Source organism: Melitaea cinxia, chromosome Z (assembly GCF_905220565.1).
Source record: "Melitaea cinxia chromosome Z, ilMelCinx1.1, whole genome shotgun sequence".
NCBI classification, from domain to species: domain Eukaryota; kingdom Metazoa; phylum Arthropoda; class Insecta; order Lepidoptera; family Nymphalidae; genus Melitaea; species Melitaea cinxia.
The window spans coordinates 14,597,719-14,620,651 of NC_059424.1; the positions used below are offsets into that span (position 1 = coordinate 14,597,719).

Consider the following 22,933-nt stretch of genomic DNA (forward strand, 5'->3'; position numbering starts at 1 on the left):
TTTTAAGCTGTTGCAACTTATCTTCAGGTAAATAACTTAAAAATCATTGAGTCACCCCCGAGAAAAGTCTCAACTTTTCGGTATAGGTATCACAATAACACTAATTTATGTACCAAAAAAAAAGTACATTGTGAATGATTCTCAGTAAAAGTTAAATAATAATAAATATTTAGTTATTTAAATATAAATTAAATATTATATCTAAATGTAATCTATATTGAATTAATATCGATAGTTCCACTGTGTTATGCGTAGAACGATATTACTATATGACTATAGAACACTAAACATTTTCATTACAACGCACAATATTTATACATAAATAATTAAAAACCTTTGGTTTATAATAAGAGTTCGACGTTCCCTCCTTTCAGTATAAAACGTCCGTATGCGTCAGTGGGGCTGCAAGTATAATTTTATTTTATTCATAAACAAATCATCATCATCATCATCATCATCATCACTTCAGCTTGATACAGTCCACTGCTGGACATAGACCTCCACAAGTTCGTGACAAAAATGACGTGAACTCATGTGTCACAAACAAATAGGTAATTACAAATAAATCAAAAGAACAAAATTTAAAAATAAAATAAATCAATACAATAAATTTCATATTCAATTATAATTTGTAACAAATAACTAAGACTTACGGTAAATATGACTTATTAATCAATAAGTGAGTTATGCGTCTATTTATAATAAGGTTATAAAACAGACGTTATTTTTATATTAACTTTAACAGATAAATAAATCAAATCAAAATATATGCAGAATGATAACATTATGGAAGACGAAATAAAAAGACGCTAAACACCATCACATACACATGTGGAATATGAGTATATACCAATGAAGTGTTAAGTAGATTAGCGCGTTAAAAAATGTTCTACATATGTTTAAAAAAACATCACAAGGGTGCGAGCTAATCGATATAGTGAAAATGTGCAATATACGCCCTTGATTGGAGGTCGTCACCTTTCTTTCTCTTCAACATTAATCGCGAGGACTATGCACAACATAATTTTGAAGTTTTAACAATTGTATGAGCAAAATACGTTAATTTTTTAAGACATATGAATGTAAGATTACACGACGACGACGTATACAAGACGAAGACTATGAAATATTATGTTGGTTGACAAACATTAAAAAAAAATTAATAACACTTACGATCTAAATAAAGAAAATAGACTAACACTTTTTATGTTGCGTCAAAAGGAAATTCCTCTTCTGCGTTAAGGAACTTAAGCTTGATGCTGCACGGTGTACGGCTGAAAGAACAAGAACTATGGTTACATTATAATTCAATGAATTTGTATTCAACTATTCAGAGGGGTTTTATCTGGACTACGACTACTTCCACCTGTTAAAATTCCAATAAAGTTTATCTCGCAAATAAGTTATTAATAGATGATCAGATCTTCTATCTTTATCAACAGCAAGAAAATATGCCTCTTTTACCTCGACTTTTTATTGTTATGAAACGTTTTTTAAATGGCCGAAGTTTTAGATACTTTACAGCAACCATGGTTACTGGAGGACTGACTCGACTTTTTTAGTTTTACATCTAATTAATAGAAATTTTTAATACAGTAGAGTTTGGTCTTGAAACAGAAAAATATTTTAGAAACATTTCATATACTTACATTATTCGTCAGAATTATCTAAAACTTTGTCAGCAACATGTGTAATTGTTCCTTAAACTTTTATATGAATTATCTATTTACTAAATCAGCAGGTATGGTTGCAGAAAGTCAATGTTTTTGTTATAGAAAATCACCTTTACATCGTAGTACATGACATTTGAATAGAATTTGAATAGATACTTACATGCCTTCCTATGAGTGTCTATAGCGGTATAGTCGGGAAGTGGGACGGGCGGCAATTCCTCGTCAGGCGGAAGATGATCACGCATTGGATGCGCAGAAGCAGGGATGTAAGCCCAAGGCAATTGCCCTTGAAGCTCCGCAGCGGTACCGCGTCTTCTAATGAAAATTATACATTTGTTATTGCAATATATACAAATGCAGAACACGCAATACAATATTTATATTTTCGACAATGTATGTTTGTAAACTGTCAAATGTATTATTCGGCTTCATCAAAACTTACTCTCGATTAAAAACTGGCATAGAACTTTGAGTGGATTCATTCAATTGAGGCAAAGATTGTGTAACTCGAGGAGGCGAGGTCCGGCCCGCTGTATCAATTACCGCGCGGTCCAGGCGCCGCTGCTGCTCAGCTATCATATTCTCTAATCGCTGCGGCAACGATAGCAAATTATCAGGAAAATTCACAGCACGTTTTTTATCGACATCCTCGTTGTTTATTCGGGGAGATCTGTTGATAAATAGTACAGCTACAGCTTAGTTGAATTGTAATAATTATAGCTTTGTATAAAGTTAAGGATTGTCAGAGTATCTTACTGTTCAGGAGATAGGTCCAAAGAGTTTGTGACAGAAACACGTCTCGGAGGAGGTGAACTTTTTACAAAAAGCAGTTTCTTCATACGTCGAAATGCCTGACTAAAACCGGCACGTGGAATTATTCGAATCTCATCATTACGAACACTAGACCTTTCCTCTTTTGTACTACTTAAATTACTTGAGGCTTCAGTTATATTTGAGAGAGGAACAAAGGAATGTCTTGGTCCTTGTTGAAATGTTTCGGTTGCCATGGGTCGGTCAGATACGGATGTAATTTCTGGAACGTCCGAGATTGCTACTTGCAATGAAGCCTCGGGAGAACTTTGAACTCCAGCATCATGAGTGGTAACTGGTATTATCGGTGCAGGTTGTACAGGAAGTACAGGTGATGGAGTTTCAACCTGTAAGTGTAAATATATTTTCACAATTAGGATGATTAATATTTATATGTGTATTCAATTTATATTTTATTCTCAAAACTATGATAGTAATTAATAAAAAATTAAATATTAAATATATTTAATTTATGTTATCATATAATAATTTTTAACATTCGCAATTGGTTTAATGGTTTTTTTTTTATAACTTCTAATTAAGAAAATAATAAAATTTCTTACAGAAGTATTGGTCTTGATCTCTTTCGTTGTATTAAGTGCCACAAGTATAATCAGAAGAATATTGAGTAAAAAGAAGATTATGAAGCGTGAGTAGAGCATGACCATGAACCACACAGTGAAAGAGGTGTCGAGTGTGGCACCACCCAAACCAGTTGCGGTTGCGCCCACGTATTCCATTATGTCCGAGAAAGTCTAAAAAGTTACTAACAGCTTAAAAAAATGAAGCTAATAATGTTTAAATTGTATTGGACAAAAAGAGTAAAAACCAGTATACCCTTGTTGAAAACCACTCGTTAGCAAATATTACACTTGCAACGACATCTGAAGCGCATATGCAGACTGTCACCATTATCCACGGCCATCGAATTGGTTTGGAGTAATCATTCTTTAATCCACCAGCTAGAAATTAAATAATCTACAATATTGCTGTAACCAATAAAACTAGACATAATAATTGTGTTTGCAGGCAAACGAAGAAAAACCGACTTCAATTATATCGACAAATAATACAAGGTAGGTAGGTAGTCGAAAAAATAGTCAAGTAAATACGCATTATCAAAGATTACAGTCGTTTTTTTTTTCATTTGCCAGCAAACACAATTAATATACTAAGCCAAAAAGATAAGGTGTGTATTTTTAACGTAGTGGATTACGTTTAAAGGATTCAATAGATTCTGCGTTTCAAGTTTCTTAGGCATATTACTTGTTAAAGATCTTGAAATAAAGTATTTATCTACTTTCTAACAAAAAAATCTAAACTAATACTATTAATATTATACATAGGAAACATTTGTTTTTTTTTTTCTTTCTTGTAATGTATAACCCAAATAAACGGCTGCTGCCAAATAACTGCTGTCCAGCAGATTTTAAAAACTGTTATACCAAATACGTTATGCTATCACTCATTTATCACTGAGTAACACAGGCTATAATGGAAAGCTTAGGTAGGGCACAGCAGGAAATATCCTGCTCAAAATCTGAAGCAGCCCTACTTAGGAAGTATCAGAACTTACAGAAGATAACAGCTAAATAATAATGCTTTCAAGTAGTTTTGTGTCATTGTGGTGAGTAAGGTGACCAGATTAGGGCTATAGTCGGCAACGCGCTTGCGATGCTTCTGATGCTGCAGGCGTCTATAAGCTACGATAATCACTTATCATCATGTAAGCCATACGCTTGTTTACTTGTTATATAAAAAAAATGGTAAATAAAATCAGGCAAAAGTCTAGATTTAAGAACTTATCAATATTTTCTTATAAAATTCAAAATATGTAATTCAAATGTGATATTCATGTTTATGTATACTAGTGGTCACCTAGTGGTCCTAACCCAACCATAATTAATTTTAATTATAAGTTTGAACATTATTAAGGTCCTGTTGTCAAAGACTATACTTCTATAATAATAAATAAAAGAGTACTAGCAATACCCATACAAATAATTCGCACTAAATAATTATAAGTATAATAGCTAATTAACACGCATTTTCTTTTTTGATATAAGGTACCTGCGGCAAATAACTTTATAACTAAAAAACTTCAAAAATATTTTAAAATATTAAAAAGAAATGGGTTCAGGAAAAAGTTTTTTTTATTTAAGATGAGAATAAAAGATAAAGAGTAATATAAAAATCAGCATGGAAAGAAATATAACCGTTTTTAAAAACTCTTGCCATGGGCCTTATTAAACTACCACTGTAAATTAAGGCCCAATATTAAAAGTTTCCTTTTTTATAAAATTATCAACAAAACAAAGTATTTGACATTTTCAGCTAATCATTTCAATACCCCCTAGGAGTTAAAACTGACTTTAATAACATATTCTAAATCAAACTTGCAATTAGGGGCTTCGGAACTATATTCATTTAGAAATATTGTACTTTAACGACTAAGAACTTCCGAGTAAACAAACAAAAAAAAAATTAAAAAAAAGGTACTAATTTTTCTAATGATAACGATACTTATTCATCACAGTTTTGACAATAAAATAATTTCTTATCAATTTTGGTCAATCCTAGGCATTTTTCGTGGTACCATATGTGCCATTTAACACACTGTCTCATATCCGACACACGATTTTCTTTGCAAGCGCAGCAAAACCAAGATTCTTCTATGAATTCCAGAAATAATTCGGTTGTCATGCCTTTCGGTGACATTTTTATGAAACTGCCAGTTGGTAAATTGTCACTAAATTCAAGCTTCTGCCTCTGCCCTTTAAATATTATCATTGGCGGAATAAGAGTCCCGACAGCATTGACCCACATAGCGATTGATACATTTTCAGCATGCTCTGGTGCAATTAAATGGACTCGTCGAGCTCCTTTTTGCACCAAAACAGTCTATTGATTATAAACAGTCAACCGGCATCCCTTTTCATCTACGTTGTAAAGTTTTTCCGGGTGTGTTAATATGTACATCCAGTTCGTCATACAATTTTTTAACTTCTTCGAATTGTTGGCTTACGATTGGTCTGTTCAAATTTTTGTGCCCTGGCTGGAATCATGAACTGTGCCTTTCTTTTTAAAATTTCTGGCTGCTGCTTCAAAAACATCTCTAGCCAATCTTTGCCAGTAAGGCCAACGTGTTTGTTGAAGTTATGTTTTAGCTCATATTTGTCGCAAAACATGAATGCTTGTCTACGAATAAGCTTAGGGATTAGTTGCAACACAACGTTTGCAAATCTTATGATTCTCTTGACAAGATCGAGTTCTTGAGCTTCATTTATCATTGAAATGCGTCCTAAGCGTCTTATTATAGTACCACTTTTCAAGTGGATCCTCAGCGTACATCTAGGAATGTTATATTGAACTGCTACACCACACTGCGTCAACAACCCTCGTTCTACAGCTGCCATAGCAGAAAGCAAGTTTTCATGCGGCCACTGAGCCTGTCGTGGAGTCATATATATTAAATCTGTCAGTAGAAAAAAATATGCTGAGTTATATAAGAAAGGTAGGGTAATAAGGCCCACGACCTACTCCAGTGGGCCTTATTAGCCACTTAGCATCATTTTATAAAACCATCAATTTAGAACAAAAAAGCTTTTACTTTGGATTAAAACCATAGAAATTATATACTCTTATATCTCAAGTTTAATATATTTATCTTACGTTATTAATTAATAGAAATTCAATCAAAATACTTACATTTATTTGTCACCAATAATTATAAATCCGAGTTTTGTAGCGTAGCCTGTTACAAATCGTTTGCTACTGGCAAGATGGCAGTGCGAACCGGCCGCAAGCTAATGTTGCGGTATACTTATCGGTCTTATGCATGTGTGAGTTAAGTTTGAATCGGAATAGAAGTATTTTAGCGCGAGTTTTCAAATGTGGGCCTTATTACACCTCGGGCCTTATATGCCGCAGGTACCTTAGTAAAATTATTGAAATCTCGAACCCTGGGAAAGGGCAGCATATAACTAACTATCCATATGAATGAATACTGGTGATGCCATTTTATTTTATCGTTTTGGAATTTATTATGCAAATAAATCAATCAATAATCTTTTTTTTTTTAATCAATAATTATTATTATTATTATTATTTTTTTGTTTATTACATTATGACGCACAGATGAAGAAATATTTGAATAAAATTGACACATAAAGGCGCAAATATCAAAATCGTTGAGCTAAATCACCACTATACGAAAATTATTTATACGTGATTTATACGTGAATATATATATACTAGTGGTCGCCCAGTGGTCGAAATTCGACCATAATTAAAAATTTTAATTAAAACAAAACTAAAAATAATGAAAATAAAGAACGATGGAGCCATAGTCTTTAAATAAGAATAAGAAAATAAAGAACCTTTTTTTAAATTCTTTAATTTGTCTGCAGACTGACAATCAACAAAAGAGTATAATATGCGTGCGTGTGCCAATTACATCGCAGTGTGAAATGTTTTTTTTTTTATTGATTTAATGTATTTTTATGCATAATTTAAAAAAAAATTATCATTCTGCACTTCTTCTCTATATAAACAATAAGTGTAGGAAATTTCATACTTCTCCGTCCGCGCAAATTTCGTAAAAAGAGGTACAAAATTTTTACTTCACGTATTATTATAAAAATATTATGAAAACCAACTTACTCATAATGATAGCGCTGGCGAGAAGCCACAGAACACCCAAGCCCAAATAAATGCAATTGATGATAAATGTTCGAAATACTGTGAACGGTTCGGTATTCAACAATACAAATGCTTGATTTGCCACGCCGGGTATAGATTCTCCTATATTTATTCGAGTACCACACTGTGTAGGATCTGCAATAGCAATAATACTTAGGCAATATTATAACAATATTGTTACTGTCTACGCTAGCCTGTAAAACGAAATCATATAGAGATAATGTACGGTACTATTTTATGATATTTATTTATGAAAAAGACTACAATACAAAACGAATAATATAAACAATGTATTAGCATAAAAAGATTTTAAATTTTTCATAGGTAATAAGTTACATTTTATCAAATAATTAAAATGAATACAATAACTTATTATTACTAGGTACTTAAAAGTTGTAAAATTTTGTAAACAAACAAATAAATTAGTTTTACGCTGTTACGAATCATTTTTTGGAGAAATGACATACTTATGTAAATAGGTAAAGACATCACATATACTTTTAGTCATCAAGGAATTTCGTTAAAATCGTATTAGATTTCTCTAACTGCTATCTAAACTTGTAAGTTATTTATCGCGCGGTACAGGCACTTCTTACTGTAGTATAAAATTAACCCTCAGGCCGTTTTTTTTTTCGGTAAATAGTTGATTAAATAAATTCTAATATATGTTTTTTATAATTATACATATTTAAGAACTAAATATTTACAGATAGTTATAGTACAAATCATGTCCGCGTGGAATGTTGCGTTGAATAGCTATGCCGATTCTCTGGACAAAAAAGCACTAACCCTCTACCACCCACCACAACCCAGTACATGCAATAATACGAGGAGTGAGCTCTTTAAAAAAATATTTAGGACTGCTACTCCAAAGTCCCAGTGTTTCGACTGCATAAACGGACAAAGAAAAATTCTAATTGAATATATTTCATATAATATATAAACATATCTACTTTATAAGCATTTTAATAAAAAAAATGAAATGATGAAAACGACACAATGTCTCAATGTAAAACAACGTTTCGAAAAAATAAGATTTTTTCATTTGTCGGATAAATTCCGAGATGTCGCTGTATTATAATATTAGTAGGTATAGAAGATAAGAAACTTCCACAAGAACAATTTATGCACACCATCTTTGCACTTTTATCAGAGACATAATATCTTTACCGAATATACATACATATATAATATTTTATACTTACGTGTTTACAATCTATTAGAAAGTCGAATTAAATTATTACTTACTGTGATAGTATAATATTCTTGTGTAGATAAAAATCGGCAGCTCTCGTAGAAAATCTACCAAGCAGTAATACTGAGCCAGTGACACTGAACTAAAGATCACTTGAGTGATAGCTTGAAGCTGTGTGCATATGAAAAGAATAACATTTAAATTTTACATTAGCAACTTTTCAAATAAAATAAAAAAAAAATTAGCACTGCTACACCAACGTCCAACTGTTTCGACTGCAAACGGATAAATAAAAATTCTAATTGTATATATGACATACAAAATATTGTATATAATATATAAATATGTAAATAAAGGTACTTTGTATAAAGCATTTCAATTTTAAGAGGGATAATTGTGTTTGCTCGCAAACGAAAAAAAATCAACTTCAATTCATAGATCAAGTAAAAAAAGGTAGATAACGCACCTAGAACAGAAAACTGAAGCCACTTTTTTAAAGATGTGTGAGTGAATGAAGTGTTGACACCTTTTAAAAAAAGTCCCTAAAATTTTTATTAAACAATTAATTTAATATAGGTAAAATGGGTATGTGAAAATAAAAACCTGTTTATAGTTTTAAATAAATTTACTAAAAATAAAACAAAAAATCGGTAGAATAATAAAAAATATATATTCGTAAGATAATCGTATGAATGGACACTTCCTATCCCCTCTGTTTATCTCTTTTCAGTTTGCAGTCGGTTTTTTTTAACTATTTTTCTTAAACCTAGAATCCTTTATGTTGTATAAGTTTTTAAAATTTTTGTCGCTTAGAACTCAGAGTCATCGTCATTGTTTGAATTTTACTAATATGATGTAGTCTTATGTTCAAATATTTTTCAATCACTAATCGTATTAAATTGACTTTATGCGCATGGCCAGCATAATTGTGGTCATTTTCTCAGTCTTACAGCCGCTACCCATTCACCTCTTATTAAAATATTCGTTGGAAACCTAAAACCATGAAATTTGATAGTAAAATATGGGTACCTAGTTTACTCAAAAATTGTAAAAAGTTAAAACATAAAACAAACGAGTTAATAATTCATAAATATATTTTGATTTTTTTATTTTCAATTTATGTAACATAAAATAACACGAGAAAAAAAACAATAACTATGTCTACTTTTTACTTAATTATTTTTCTGATTGCGTACAATTTACTTACCCACATTTTGGGGTATTGAAAAAAAGAACTACTGGCAACACTTCCGTGGTACGTCATTTCGTGACATTGAAATTATAAGTTCAGAATAACCTCAATATTATTTTGGAATAACAATAAATTTAAAGTTTTATATGTACTTACGTGTGAAACGATATTCCTTCAGATTTTTTGTTTACTTTGGTATTGTTTTTGCACCATTTAATCACACAAGACGGCATTTTACAAGCAAAGTTACTGTATGAAGCCTCGTGACATACTAACGAAAATGAGCGTAGTTTGATGCATATGTGTGCGTGAGCGCGTGTATTTACTTGAAGGAGCCGAGTTTTGTGGCTTCACTAACAACAAAGGCCGCGCATTATCTACTTTTTTTTACTATATCTATGCTTCAATTACATCGACAAGTAATACAATGTAGGTAGACGAAAAAATTAACAAACGCACTAGTCGTCACTACTATTTTGGAGGGTTTCCCTCGATTTCTCTGAGATTCCATCATCAAATCCTGATTTCCTTACATGGTACCACACTTGGAATATCTTCTTTCTAACAAAAAAAGAATTGTCAAAATTGGTTCATAAACGACGAAGTTATCCCCGAATATACATAAAAAATAATTAATTAATTATTTTTACCGTATATATTATGTTCGAATTGAGTTACCTCCTCCTTTTTTGAAGTCGGTTAAAAATATTTTCTTCAAATTGTACGATTCAATTTAGTTTGCGTATTAATTTTAATATTTTTAAAAACATTTATCTTGTTATTTATCAATATCTGTCTATATATACATCTATACAAATAAATATATTGGAGTGTCTTTTTGTAATAATAAAATAACTGCTTTTACTAAATGCTTGTGGATCTATACACGTTACATATACCAAAATAACATTTATTACAATTTTTGTCAGTCTGACTGTCTGTTTGTTCCAGCTAATCTCTGAAACACCTGGACCGATTTTGACGGGACTTTTGCTGGCAGATAGTTGATGTAATAAGGAGAAACTTAGACTACTTTTATTTTAGACGTTTATTTAATTTTATAACTCTTTGTACTGAAAAAAAAAAATTTTGTCAAATTACACGCGAATGAAATCTCGAGCACAGCTTATTTTTATATATAACTGAGGTAAGACACAGCAGGAAATATCCTGTTCAAAATATGGAGCAGCACGACTGGGGTAGTACCCACCTCGACCTTACAGAATAGCACAGCTAAATAATAGTGTTTTCAAGCAGTGTTGTATTACTGTTAGTGAGTAAGGTGACAGGAGCTCCTAGGGGGAATAGGGTCGGCAACGCGCTTGCGATGATTCTGATTCTGCAGACCTCTATAAGCTACAGTAATCGCTTACCATCAGGTGAGCCGAACGCTTGTTTGCCGACCACGTGATAAAAAAAATACTAATTGCCTTCATAAACATAACATAATATGTTTTTATGGTTTTTAAATAGTCATTTGGATAGACAGGAGTAGTACCTAACGATTGACTAGTTACCTCCTGGGGTCTATAATTATTCGTATTTTAGTAAAAGTCCATAATTCGAGTATTTAGCACTGGAGATATCTAAAAGTAAAAAGTATTGATCAATTCAGAATACTTATTAGTATGTAAATTATTATTTAAACATAACGGATTAAACTCGAGGGCTTATGATAATACCGTAGATTCATTTATACTATCGCACACTCATAGCTTGAAAATGCGACATCGCAATGCATACAACAACCGCTTTGAGATTAGATTAAGAAAAAAAAAACAATAATATCTGAAGGAGATAAACCACATAGGAATTTTTAAATATAGTTTTGCTATTATTATTAGTAAAATTCCAATTTCTATAAAAATCAATTTGTATATAATATTTGCCACTTAATTAAAATACGTTATACAATACTACTTATTACGCTACGGAAATTATTTTTTTGCAAAGTTATATAATGCTGTTAAAAATTCATGAATATCGATTTTTGGCAAGTACCCTTATGTGATTGTCGTTTCAACACTATTTTTCGTGCTTTGTGGTTTAAGTGCGGTTGTATTGAAAGTTACATTTAATTTTCAGTGTATTTTTCGTGAATACTAATATAATTATTTAGAGTTATATCCTTTTAAAACTAAAACTGTCATAAACATTGCACTAGGATCATTATTCTAGAGTTGACACTAAGACAAGTTAGACTGCAAAGTAATTTAACTGTACAAGTATCATTTATCACATAATTTAAGCACTTAACTATTATGAAAAAAAAATATAACTCAATAGTTTTTCAAAAACTACTTTTGAAATTAAATATTTACCAAAAAAACTTAAATGTAGTGCTTATTCAATGATAGTGTTTTACTGTATAAAATAAGATACTCAAATTAAGCCTAACTCAGTTCACGAACAAGAAGTTTTTTGAAACCTTGTTTTTGCTCTCCTGTATGATGTTTTTTGACTTGTATCATTTGTCACAGGATTCACAGAAATATTATTCTATCTCGCTGTATGTATCATCGATGTAAACTAGATTTTGTTTTGTTTTTAATTTAAGTTTATGTATATACAATTTTTAATTCAACTAGAATTCGAAAAACTGTATCTAATAACTTATTGAAAATATTTTTTTGTATAATCTTGTTATGTTTGTATATGTAATATACTACAACAATGCGGAAATTATTGCGCTTGAATAAAACCTTGTATCTTCGCTTATATAAAATGTAGAAATATGAACTTTACTAGCTATACACGTGCGAATAATTCGCGCTATATAAGTATAATAATTATCATGTCACAAAATTACAATAAAGTATTTACAGGTGAGTTGATTTGAAATTGGACAAAAAAATTTGCTTCAGCCTGTAATATCCCACTACTACTATAGGCCTCTTTCCCCATGTAGGAGAAGGATCAGAGCTTAATCCCCACGCTGCTCTAATGCGGGTTGGCGGATATATTCCCTACTATGAGTAACGATCGCTATCAGGTGTACGTGATAACAACCAGGACTGACGGTTTAACGTGCTCTACGAGGCACGGTGGGGAGACCAACAAGGACTAAACAAACAAAAAGCAATAATTTTTTTAGTTATTGCCACCGGTAGAGCAAGCAATTATCTATAAAATGATGTTATACAATTTATTTGGAATAATTGTGAGGCTTTTTTCTAAAAAGGAAGGCAAACATCTTAAACCTTAATATTATTAAGATGTATTTGGCCATTCAGATAATTCAAACATTATGAATGTGATTGTTGAGCTCAGCCTGACCCACTGACACCGTCACTGCACGTTAAAGATATGCTATTTTTAAAAAAATGTACTACTTAGTAGTAAAATTATTAGTAGGATTCTAAGAAACAATAAAACAAATTTAAATTTCTACGACTTAACATTTTTCACACAAACAAATTCTAATAAAATTATTTCAACTTTTGTATTTTAAATTTAACAAAATTGTTATTGCTCATTTCCTTATAAAACGTTATCAATTCTTAGAATCGATATCTTATATTATTTTAGCGACCAATATAAAATTTCTTTATTTAAATAAATCGTAAGAATTTCTCATGAACGTTGTCATTTGAAAATACATCTGAACCTAAAATGTATTTTACCAAACAAAATTAAGTAATAGATAAAGAATCGGGACAACGATATACGTATTATACTCTGTTTGGGACGAGTCGGTTATCTCAACGCACCCTCGACAACCCGTTATCAACATCAGAATTCGACTGATAAGGCATGCTCTCGCGCGTCCGTTTATATCTTGTGTTCCAGTTTTCTGGTAAACGTATATAATACGCTTTTATCTAATGTTCATACTGATATGGGCGCAATTCACGCAACGGTTATCACTTATTACGACAAGGATAAATTTTTTTAGCCGATAAAATAGTCTTTTTTTTCTTATTTAATGATTTTAAAACATACTCCAACAATATGTACATAATTGTTTGATACGAAATGTAATAAATTATTATGTTAAAAACGACGATGGATGTTTTCCTTAAGGGAGTAGTACTGATATTACATACTAATATTACATACTGGTATTACATTTTATTATTTACTTTTTGGGAAATTACTGACATTATTTATCAGTAACTTCTCAAAAACTCAAATAGATTTTTGATATCAGACAAAAGTATTAATTTGTTTTTGGCATCTGAATCTATATCTTTTATAAATGTGTTTACTTTTAATTTTACAATTTATTAAAAAAAAATAGTTCAAAGACGCAAACATAACAATTGCTTTCTGCTCCGAGGGTTGTGGGTTCGATTCCCACCCAGACTCTGGGTGTAATATAAATATATATATCTATTATTTATAGGTATGTTTATATGGGTAGCTATACCAGTCGGCTGTTACCTATAACACAAGCATTAGTACTTTAGGAACAGACGACCGTGTGTGTATTGTATAAATATTTATTACGATTTAGATAACACACGTAATATATATATATATAATATCCGTTTGCTTTAATAATGCATATTTTTTCAAATTATTATTTCTATAAAGAATATTAATAATGAAGTGATTAAGAAAACAGATAAGCGATTAATGATTAATAGCTGTGTCCCGCGGTTTCACCTGCGTTGATTTGAGGAAAAATAGCGTTCTTTCTTTTTAAAGCATACCTTCCTCTTTAAATGGGCTATCCATCTCAGAGGAACTTTTCAATTCGAACGCGTAGTTCCTGATATTAGCACGTTTAAACAATCAAACAAACAAACCAACTTTTCAGGTTTATAATACGAGTATAGTTTAGTTCAAATTAAGATATATAGAGCACGTCTTACAATTTCACGACGTAAATATTAATATAATATACTGACTCTGACTGGATTGGCAGAATAACCTGGAATGTTTCAGTGAGATAAATCGATTTAACGTTTTTTTTTTCATTTGTTGTATATTTAAGTATCTTGATACATTTTCCTTACTTTACACTAAATAAATTTCTGAACGCACGCATAAATATTTGACAACCAATATATGTCAATCCTTTTTAATTATTAAGTATTGATAATATTAATAATAAGAAGAAATTTGCCGACCGTCATTCATGTTGATGTTATTTCAAAATTAAAGCCGCAAAAGCAAAAGCCTATATGAATATAATTTTATATTACATATATTGGTCATATATTAATTTACAAAAACAAAAGCTAAAATAAATTTTATAGTTGCGGATGCCGGTAGAGCAAGCAATTATCTATAAAATGATATATAATTTATGTGGAGTAATTGTGAGGTTTTTTCTAAAAAGGGAGATTAACATCTCATCTCTCATATCTCTCTCATCACATCAACCTTAGAGTATTAATATATATTATCATTAGCGATACTAATGACATGGACTTTGTTACTATACCGATCGGCGTTTAACCGTTCAAGACTATTTTTTTTCATTTGAAGAAGATAAAACTTTGTAGGACTACTAGCTAACCTAGTGAACCTCGTACCGTAATTTTTTTTATTTTGTAATAAAAATATCAGGGTTATTAATCAAACTAAAACATATTCAGTACTTTAAGTTAGACAAAGTTAAGTGCCAAATTTCATAAAAATCGGCCCAGACAAACATCGTGACACGAGATTTATATAATTATGTCTGTATGCGTATATAATTAATATATGGATGTGTGAACATTTTTATTTAACTGACGATTATAATATTCATTAATATTACCGCCATTCACCAAGATTAAGTAAATTGCGTAACTAAAAGAAGACAAATAATTGTCTTAGAATAATAAGGTACCTGCGGCTAATAAGCGCCGGTGTTTTGCAACGGCCACTACTAGAAATATACACTTCCAATAGGAAAGCTTAATATTACTGCCGCGTGATAGCACGACCCGCCATCTTTTCAGTAGCCAAGAATCCGTCCAAACAGTTGGTTGACTTCACTCGGTAGTAAAAATCTCTCCATAAACATTATAAATTGTGTGTAAAATAGCCTGCTGTTTGTAATTTTTTCTGTTTTATAGTAAAAAGTAATCATAAGAGTTGACTAATCAAGGTAAGTTTAATTGCGTTATTGACAATTAACAATTTTACGAAGAAAAACCTAAAATCACTCTCATCGTCTAATAATACGGTCTAATATTACGGCCACTTAGGTGGTCAGTAAATAAAGCCGGCCCTTATTAAACTAATGGTATGGCATTTATTGACATTTGCATAAATTTTTTCTATATTTCCTATAGTATATTTTTTAATTGTTGCTCATTACTTCATTACTTATAATGCCTATATAATGTAATAATTAAAAGCTTAATTAAAACATTTAAATACTTAATCAAATAAATAATTGTAGTTTTTATTTATTTCATCTGTATTTGATTTGCTTGAGCTAATTTATTTCCTTTTTAGAATAATACTTAATTGAGCTAATTATAGAACCTCTTTCTAAAAAACGTCGAGGACTTTGGTCACTTCAGCAATTACGAGCTGCAATGACTGCAGTTCAAGATATACTGATGTCGCAGCGTGCTGCTGCTGCGCATTATTCTATACCCAGAAGAACTTTGGTAAATGATTTAACATCTAGAAAATTCGAAAAATAAGTAGGACGACGTACAGTGTTAACACCAGAACAAGAAAATGATTTGGCGTCAAGGATTAAAAGACTTACCTCCATAGGATTTCCTTTTTCTATTCTATTTTTCGATCAACAGAAAATTCCAATGTAATTCCAATTGTAATCAAACTTCAAAGCGAGCTGGTAAAGATTGATTAAAATTATTTTAAAAAGCATCCCGATATATCAAAGCACAAAGTTCAAATCTTAAACCCAGAACGAGTGCCGAAACTAAATAACTAAATTGTTATGCAGCATTTTACTGAATACAAGAAAATTTACGATTAACTGGAACTGGACTCGACAAAATTTTGCGCCTATAAATATCCGTGATGTATACAGTTCCTCTAATAATGAAAATGTGGATACAATATCACGGCAAGAACAAACTCCCAAGAAGAATACAGCATATACTGATTTCTACAGCATAAGACAAGTACGTGATGTCTCTACAACAGCAAGTGATTCTGAAGACAACTTGCCACTATCGCCAATGAAAGCCAAAAAGTCGTAAAGTCTCCATTTCAGTTTTTAACTATGGTGAAACAAAATAAGCCAAGAAGTAAGACCATCAGTTATAAAGCTCGGATTGTAACCAAATATTTCTTTGCTGAAAAAGTTAATGAAAAACACCAACATGAGAAAGAAACAAATAATGAACAGCCACAGCAGGCAAAGAAGAAGACGAAAAGATGTTTAAAAACATTTCGCCCTATTAGAATAAATAGAGAAAAGAAACAATTTAAAGGACAGGAATTAAAAACTAGAAAACAGAAACGGACACTAAATGATACTTTTGACAAATGGCACTGTCATGCTTGTAACACAGAGAGATTTAAAGACATGCGACAGTACCCAGCATTCCAAAAATGGTTCCATGAAGAATGCGTAGGCCTGAAAAAAGATGATACTTATTGATTTTCAATGCCCCATGTGCAATTAGTTGACCAAAGCTGTAAAATAAAGCATAAAGGTAAAATAGATTTACATTGGATTTTATAATGATTGGTCTCATTATGTAATAAGGGCCAATTTTTTTATAAAAAAGAAAGTTTTAGTTTTATTTGTTTTTATTAAAGATTTAAATATTTTTACGCCCTAATTCTTCTTACATATATTTCATATTTTTCTTTTTATTTTCGTAATGCATTTTTAATGTGAATTTTTGTTACTTTATTCTAATAACAAATTCATCGATATATTTTTAATTGATAATTAGTGGAAAAAAGAAAAAAAATAATGCTGATATAACTGAATAAAACTGTATTTTAATTTGGCCCTTTTTAAACCACCGGGTTTTATAAAAGGCCACACAGAGGGTTTTAAAAAAACTGAATTGTAGAAGAAAATTATAATAGAAATCCAAAACATTGTACTTGGTTTGATTGATATAAAATATATATTTATCTGATGTCTTGTTTTTTGTTCTCAACGTTTCAATAATTAAAATATTAAGTGTTGAATTAAGGTGGCTCTTATTTACCACAAGTACCTTAATTTGTTTTTAATACCTATACGACCTGACGATTCGAAAATTCTCATGGGGCCTACTTGAATAAAGCTGTTTTTGATTTTGATTTTATATATACTCGACTTGAGATGACACCACGTTTCAAAACATACTTTTAAGATATTTTGTGAAATGCGTATTATTATATGTTTATAGTTTTAAAACACAGTGAGTCATAAATATGACACTAAAAAATTAAATTGTTATTTATCATTTTATTATTTTTTTGTTTTTATAGGGTTCCGTACCCAAGGTATCTCATGAACCGTGATAGTTGAAATGTTCACAAATGATGTATTTATATTGCCACTATAACAACAAATATTAAAAATCAGAATTAAATAAATATTTAAGGGGGCTCCCATACAAGAAAGGTGATGCTCGTTTTTGCTCGATATTGATAACATCAACAGATAGTAGCTTGAAATATTTACAGGATATTTAGTTATATACTCACTTTAAAAATAAATAATTAAATTAAAATAGAACATTTTTTAAGCGGGGCTCCCATATAATAGACATGATTGTTTGCCGTTTTTATAGATAAAGATGGTACGGAACCGTCCGTGCGCAGGTCCGACTCGCACTTCGCTGGTTATTATAGTTTTCGTCTTCGTTGATCCTTAAGCTGGCCATTGACGATCAGTTTTTTGCGTCAGTTTAACTGATCAGTTTTTCACGCTCTCCAAAATTTGATCGTGATTGTAGAACCATCGCTCCAGAGTTTTAACTTACCACGCGCCACGAAAACCCAACCCGGCGCGTCGCGTCGTACTGCCCGTGTGTGTGTACTCGTTTCGTTGTATTATACCGCATAACTTTTCACTATGTTTACCGATTTTGATGATTCTTGTTTTAACTTTTATTTTTTACTATACTAATATTATAAAGAGGTAAAGTTTTTAACTTTGTTTGTTTGTAGGGGGGTAATCTTCGCAAATACTGATCCGATTATTTTATTATTATTGAATGAAAAATTCATTGAAAAATAATAGTAATGGAAATGCGAGCGAGAAAACTTTGCTATATACCTATTTGCATTACAAAAATAATAATTAACGCCCAACAAAGTGGGCATCTCGTGTCCTTGTTCACTGCAAACTTGCATCGGATATACTAGATTAATGAAGGTTACAAATTAGGTATAGGCACATACATATATAGGCTTCCACCGACCTAATTATTTCGAAAAAATAATTTGCACGCTGTAATCGTTGGATAGATTAAAAAGACTTGTGTTAAAAACTATCAGAATTTTAGAAAATGTTTGTATTAAAAAGATTGAAATAATAGTCCTTTATAGGTAGGTATACCTATAGGGTAGGTCACCTATAGGAAGTTTGTGGTTTTAAAATAACATGATTAATATATAACGAATGATTTCATAGTATAAGTAATAACACATTTATTATTTAAAATTTTAAGTATTTTGAAACATAAATGAAAAAATTACTTCGCATAGCATCAAATCGCAAGTGCAGAATACATTTATATTTACACAAGAACTAACACTGGATAGAAGGTTTTTTTTTATCAAAAGATAATTAACAACGTTTTGTGAAGGGTGTATTCTAATGTTTCATATAAAATCATTAACATGTCATAAGTATACTAAGTGTGGTGTAAATTATTCATTTGTGTTGGTATATAGGTAAACTACAAATGTTATATTTATCTACGTTTACCGGAACTCAGTTTCTATGTATCTATACCCATAGACCATAGTTAGTATTTTCGATTACTTATTTTGACACACTTTATTAATTCTATTTCTTATCATAATAACTGAAAATAACATTGCAAAAAAATACTTACCAGAGTAGTTACACCGGCAAAAATCATGATTTTCTTTCCCATATTTTTCCTCAAACTCCAAGCGTAAATAATCACACAAACTAAAAATCTAAAAGTAATGAATGTCTTTATAAATATCTAACTACGAGTCGTCTCAGGAGGGATCTACAGAGCTGCGACCAGCATCGCACCAGACGAACATAATCTCCCGATTCTCAAGTGATAAGATGTACAATCGCAATAGATCAGATACAAATGAAAAAGGCGCCAATAAAAAATCGCCGCCACATCAAAAACACATACGTTATTTATTTGACGTATTTACTGCATGTATTACTTACAAAACTTTAATATTGATTTAAATGTTACGTTTTACGTAAGATTCATGTTTAACCGATTGTTAGAGTTTTTATTTATTCGCTTCAGCCTGTAATATCCCACTACTGGGCATAGACCTCTTTCCCCATGTAGGAGAAGGATCAGAGCTTAATCCACCACGCTGCTCCAATGCGGGTTGGCGGATATATTCCCTACTGTGAGTAACGATCGCTATCAGGTGTACATGATAACAACCGGGACCAACGGCTTAACGTGCTCTCCGAGGCACGGTGGGGAGACCCACAAGGACTGCACGAACACCCAGACCACGGCAAACATCTGTATGGCCAATACAAATGTTTGTCATGTGCGGGGATCGAACCCGCAACCGCCAGCGCAACAGGTACAATCCATGGCTGTAACCGTTGCGCCAACGCGGCTTATTTATTCACTTAATATTTAAACGAAATTACAAACAAAATATAAACATAACATTAAATACTTTTACAATCGTAAATTCTGTTTCAGTAAAAATTTGCATTATAAACCTGATAAAAATAACTCATGTAGGGTAAAACCGGGAAAGATGCCTCACTTTTTGAAATAGCAACCTAATTTTAAAAATATGATTTTTATACGACTAATTTTTATTAATGTAGCTAGCTCAATCCTTTATGTTGAATTATGACTATTTTTTTTCAACCTAGCCAATGCAGATTATGCAGAAATTAGCTTTTCGTGAACCCTTTTTTTTGAGGATAGATGCCTACCTATATGGATAGTTGCCCCGCCATGAAAATAGTGAGTAGGATAGATGCCCTTTAAACCGTGTAAACGAAAAACCCAAACCAAATGTTAGGTTACGTTAGTTCTACTCCTAAACATCGATTGTCTCCAAGAAACATGGGCCATAGCAATGAAAAAATTTTGTGTTTTTTTATATCTTTTAATTGTTATAATTAGAATATAATTTTTATATCACACAGATTACTATACCTAATTAAATTTTTAGAGCTTTTGTTTAAATAAAATATAAATTCTTAAGTTTCAACATGATATATATGTATCTCGTTTCAGCTTGTAATATCCCACTACTGAGCATAGGCCTCTTTCCCCATGTAGGAGAAGGATCAGAGCTTAATCCACCACGCTGCTCCAATGCGGGTTGGCGGATATATTCCCTACTATGAGTAACGATCGCTATCAGGTGTACATGACACCCACACCCAGACACACCCAGACCACGGCAAACACCTGTACGGCCAATACAAATGTTTTGCCATGTGCGGGGATCGAACCCGCAACCGCCAGCGCAACTGATACAATCCATGGCTGTAACCGTTGCGCCAACGCGGCGTCATATATATGTATATATATATATATATATATATTTAATTAAATAATATATATATATATATATATATATATATATATATATTTAATTAAATTTTACAAGCATTTATTCAACAATAGTATAAATTCTTAATTATTGGTCTAAAATATTCATATCAAGTGTCAACATGCACATTGCACAATCATACTTTCTCATCGAAAGCTGACTGTAGGTTTTCTATAGTCCAAGAACATACTCGAGCTTGCATTTCTTCCTTTCTTTTATATTTTCGTGGCATAGTTCTGCTAGAATCAGTAAAACATCCAAACATAAATATACGTAAATACATAAAAAATATAACAGACACAAAAAAAATTATACATATAAACTTACTCTGTATATGGTGAATGAAGGGATAGATGCCCCTAAGGGCACCTATACCTCAAAAAATCAGGGCAACTATCCTTTGTGATTGGGATAGATGCCCACGTATTTTTTAAATAAATTATAAACAAAATAGCATCTATTTACAACTATATGCAGACTCAATGACCCAGTATATAGACGTGATAAAAAATATAACGGAATTTATTACTATTTATAAAATTATACAACCTTAAATACTAACCTTTAAAACTTTGACGTGTTTGTAAATTTCGCCACGGAGAAAATTACACACACGATCCAAACGCGTGCTTGCCACACAAAAATCTGTGGATATCTGAGGTACGGGGTGACTTCGACTCCTACTTATGCGATTAAGTTTTATTCGTGAGTTCGGGATGTTAGGTTTTTAGAACATGAGGCATCTATCCCACTGCGGCATCTCTCCCGGTTTTACCATATAGTAAATCGGCCTTTTATCATCCTCGTAACAATTATCCTATAATACCAGTTGTGGTTGGCTATCCGTATCAATTTAAACCATTCTGTTTTGCGTCTTCAGAACTATTGCTTATTTTCTATAAGTTCTTCTTAACAGTATTCCATATTTTAACATTTGTTCCTTTTAACATATTTTTGAGTTGTAGTGATGCGGTTGACATTTCTTTTTCTCATGAAACATGAAAGCAATAGATATCACAGTTCCACTTAAAAAAAATGCATATACACTGTAACTTGGAACAAACTTTAAGACTCCTGCTTTTACTCAAGCACCATCGCAGAAAACACAGTCAGCAGTTTCTTGGCGTATCTACTCTTTGACAAGCGCCTCAATGAATCAGCATATGGAAATGAGTCTCGCAAAGAGCATTACACACATTTACATCTTTGAATACATACATATAGATTTGTAATAAATACTCCAGATAAAAGACTGAAGTTTTTTTTTCACCATCACACTAAATGTTATCTATCTAACACATGAATAACCTGTGAAAAAAACTTTAATTCGTCTGCGACTTTGCCAGCAGTTATTGGACACTGCGCTAATCCATGGTCGAATTATATATACTTTATACATACTAATGAATACTTACATATGAATTCGCACAATTTTTTTTTAATTTTCGTACAAGATACGTATAGCTTTTTTTTTGTCGTACCAACTCAGAAACCTTTGTGGGCTCATGCACAACACTTTGTTGAAGATCATGACATGATCAAATGCACAGTTTACGATTCTATAAAGGACCTACAGACAAACATTCATTTTTATATTCATAGAAGAAGATATATGGTGAGTAAAATTAATTACAATTTGTATTTGTATTTAATGTATATTGTACATTATTGTACTTGTCATTTAAAAGGTCTAATTATTTTTAATTATCATAATACTCTAAGGACAAACGTTGAATC

At 31.4% G+C, this 22,933-nt stretch overlaps 1 protein-coding gene across 1 annotated transcript; it reads right to left on the reverse strand.

Annotated features, from left to right (window-relative positions):
* Window positions 1–1,194: 1,194 nt before the first annotated feature.
* LOC123668842 lies at window positions 1,195–16,235 on the reverse strand. The gene is made up of 9 exons (XM_045602533.1): window positions 16,230–16,235; window positions 8,433–8,550; window positions 7,146–7,319; window positions 3,321–3,445; window positions 3,047–3,238; window positions 2,430–2,830; window positions 2,116–2,343; window positions 1,834–1,985; window positions 1,195–1,274 (listed from the first exon to the last, which is right to left on the reverse strand). Exons 1-9 carry the CDS (start codon window positions 16,233–16,235, stop codon window positions 1,195–1,197), a joined length of 1,476 nt encoding a protein of 491 aa, XP_045458489.1.
* Between the last annotated feature and the right edge of the window lie 6,698 nt (window positions 16,236–22,933).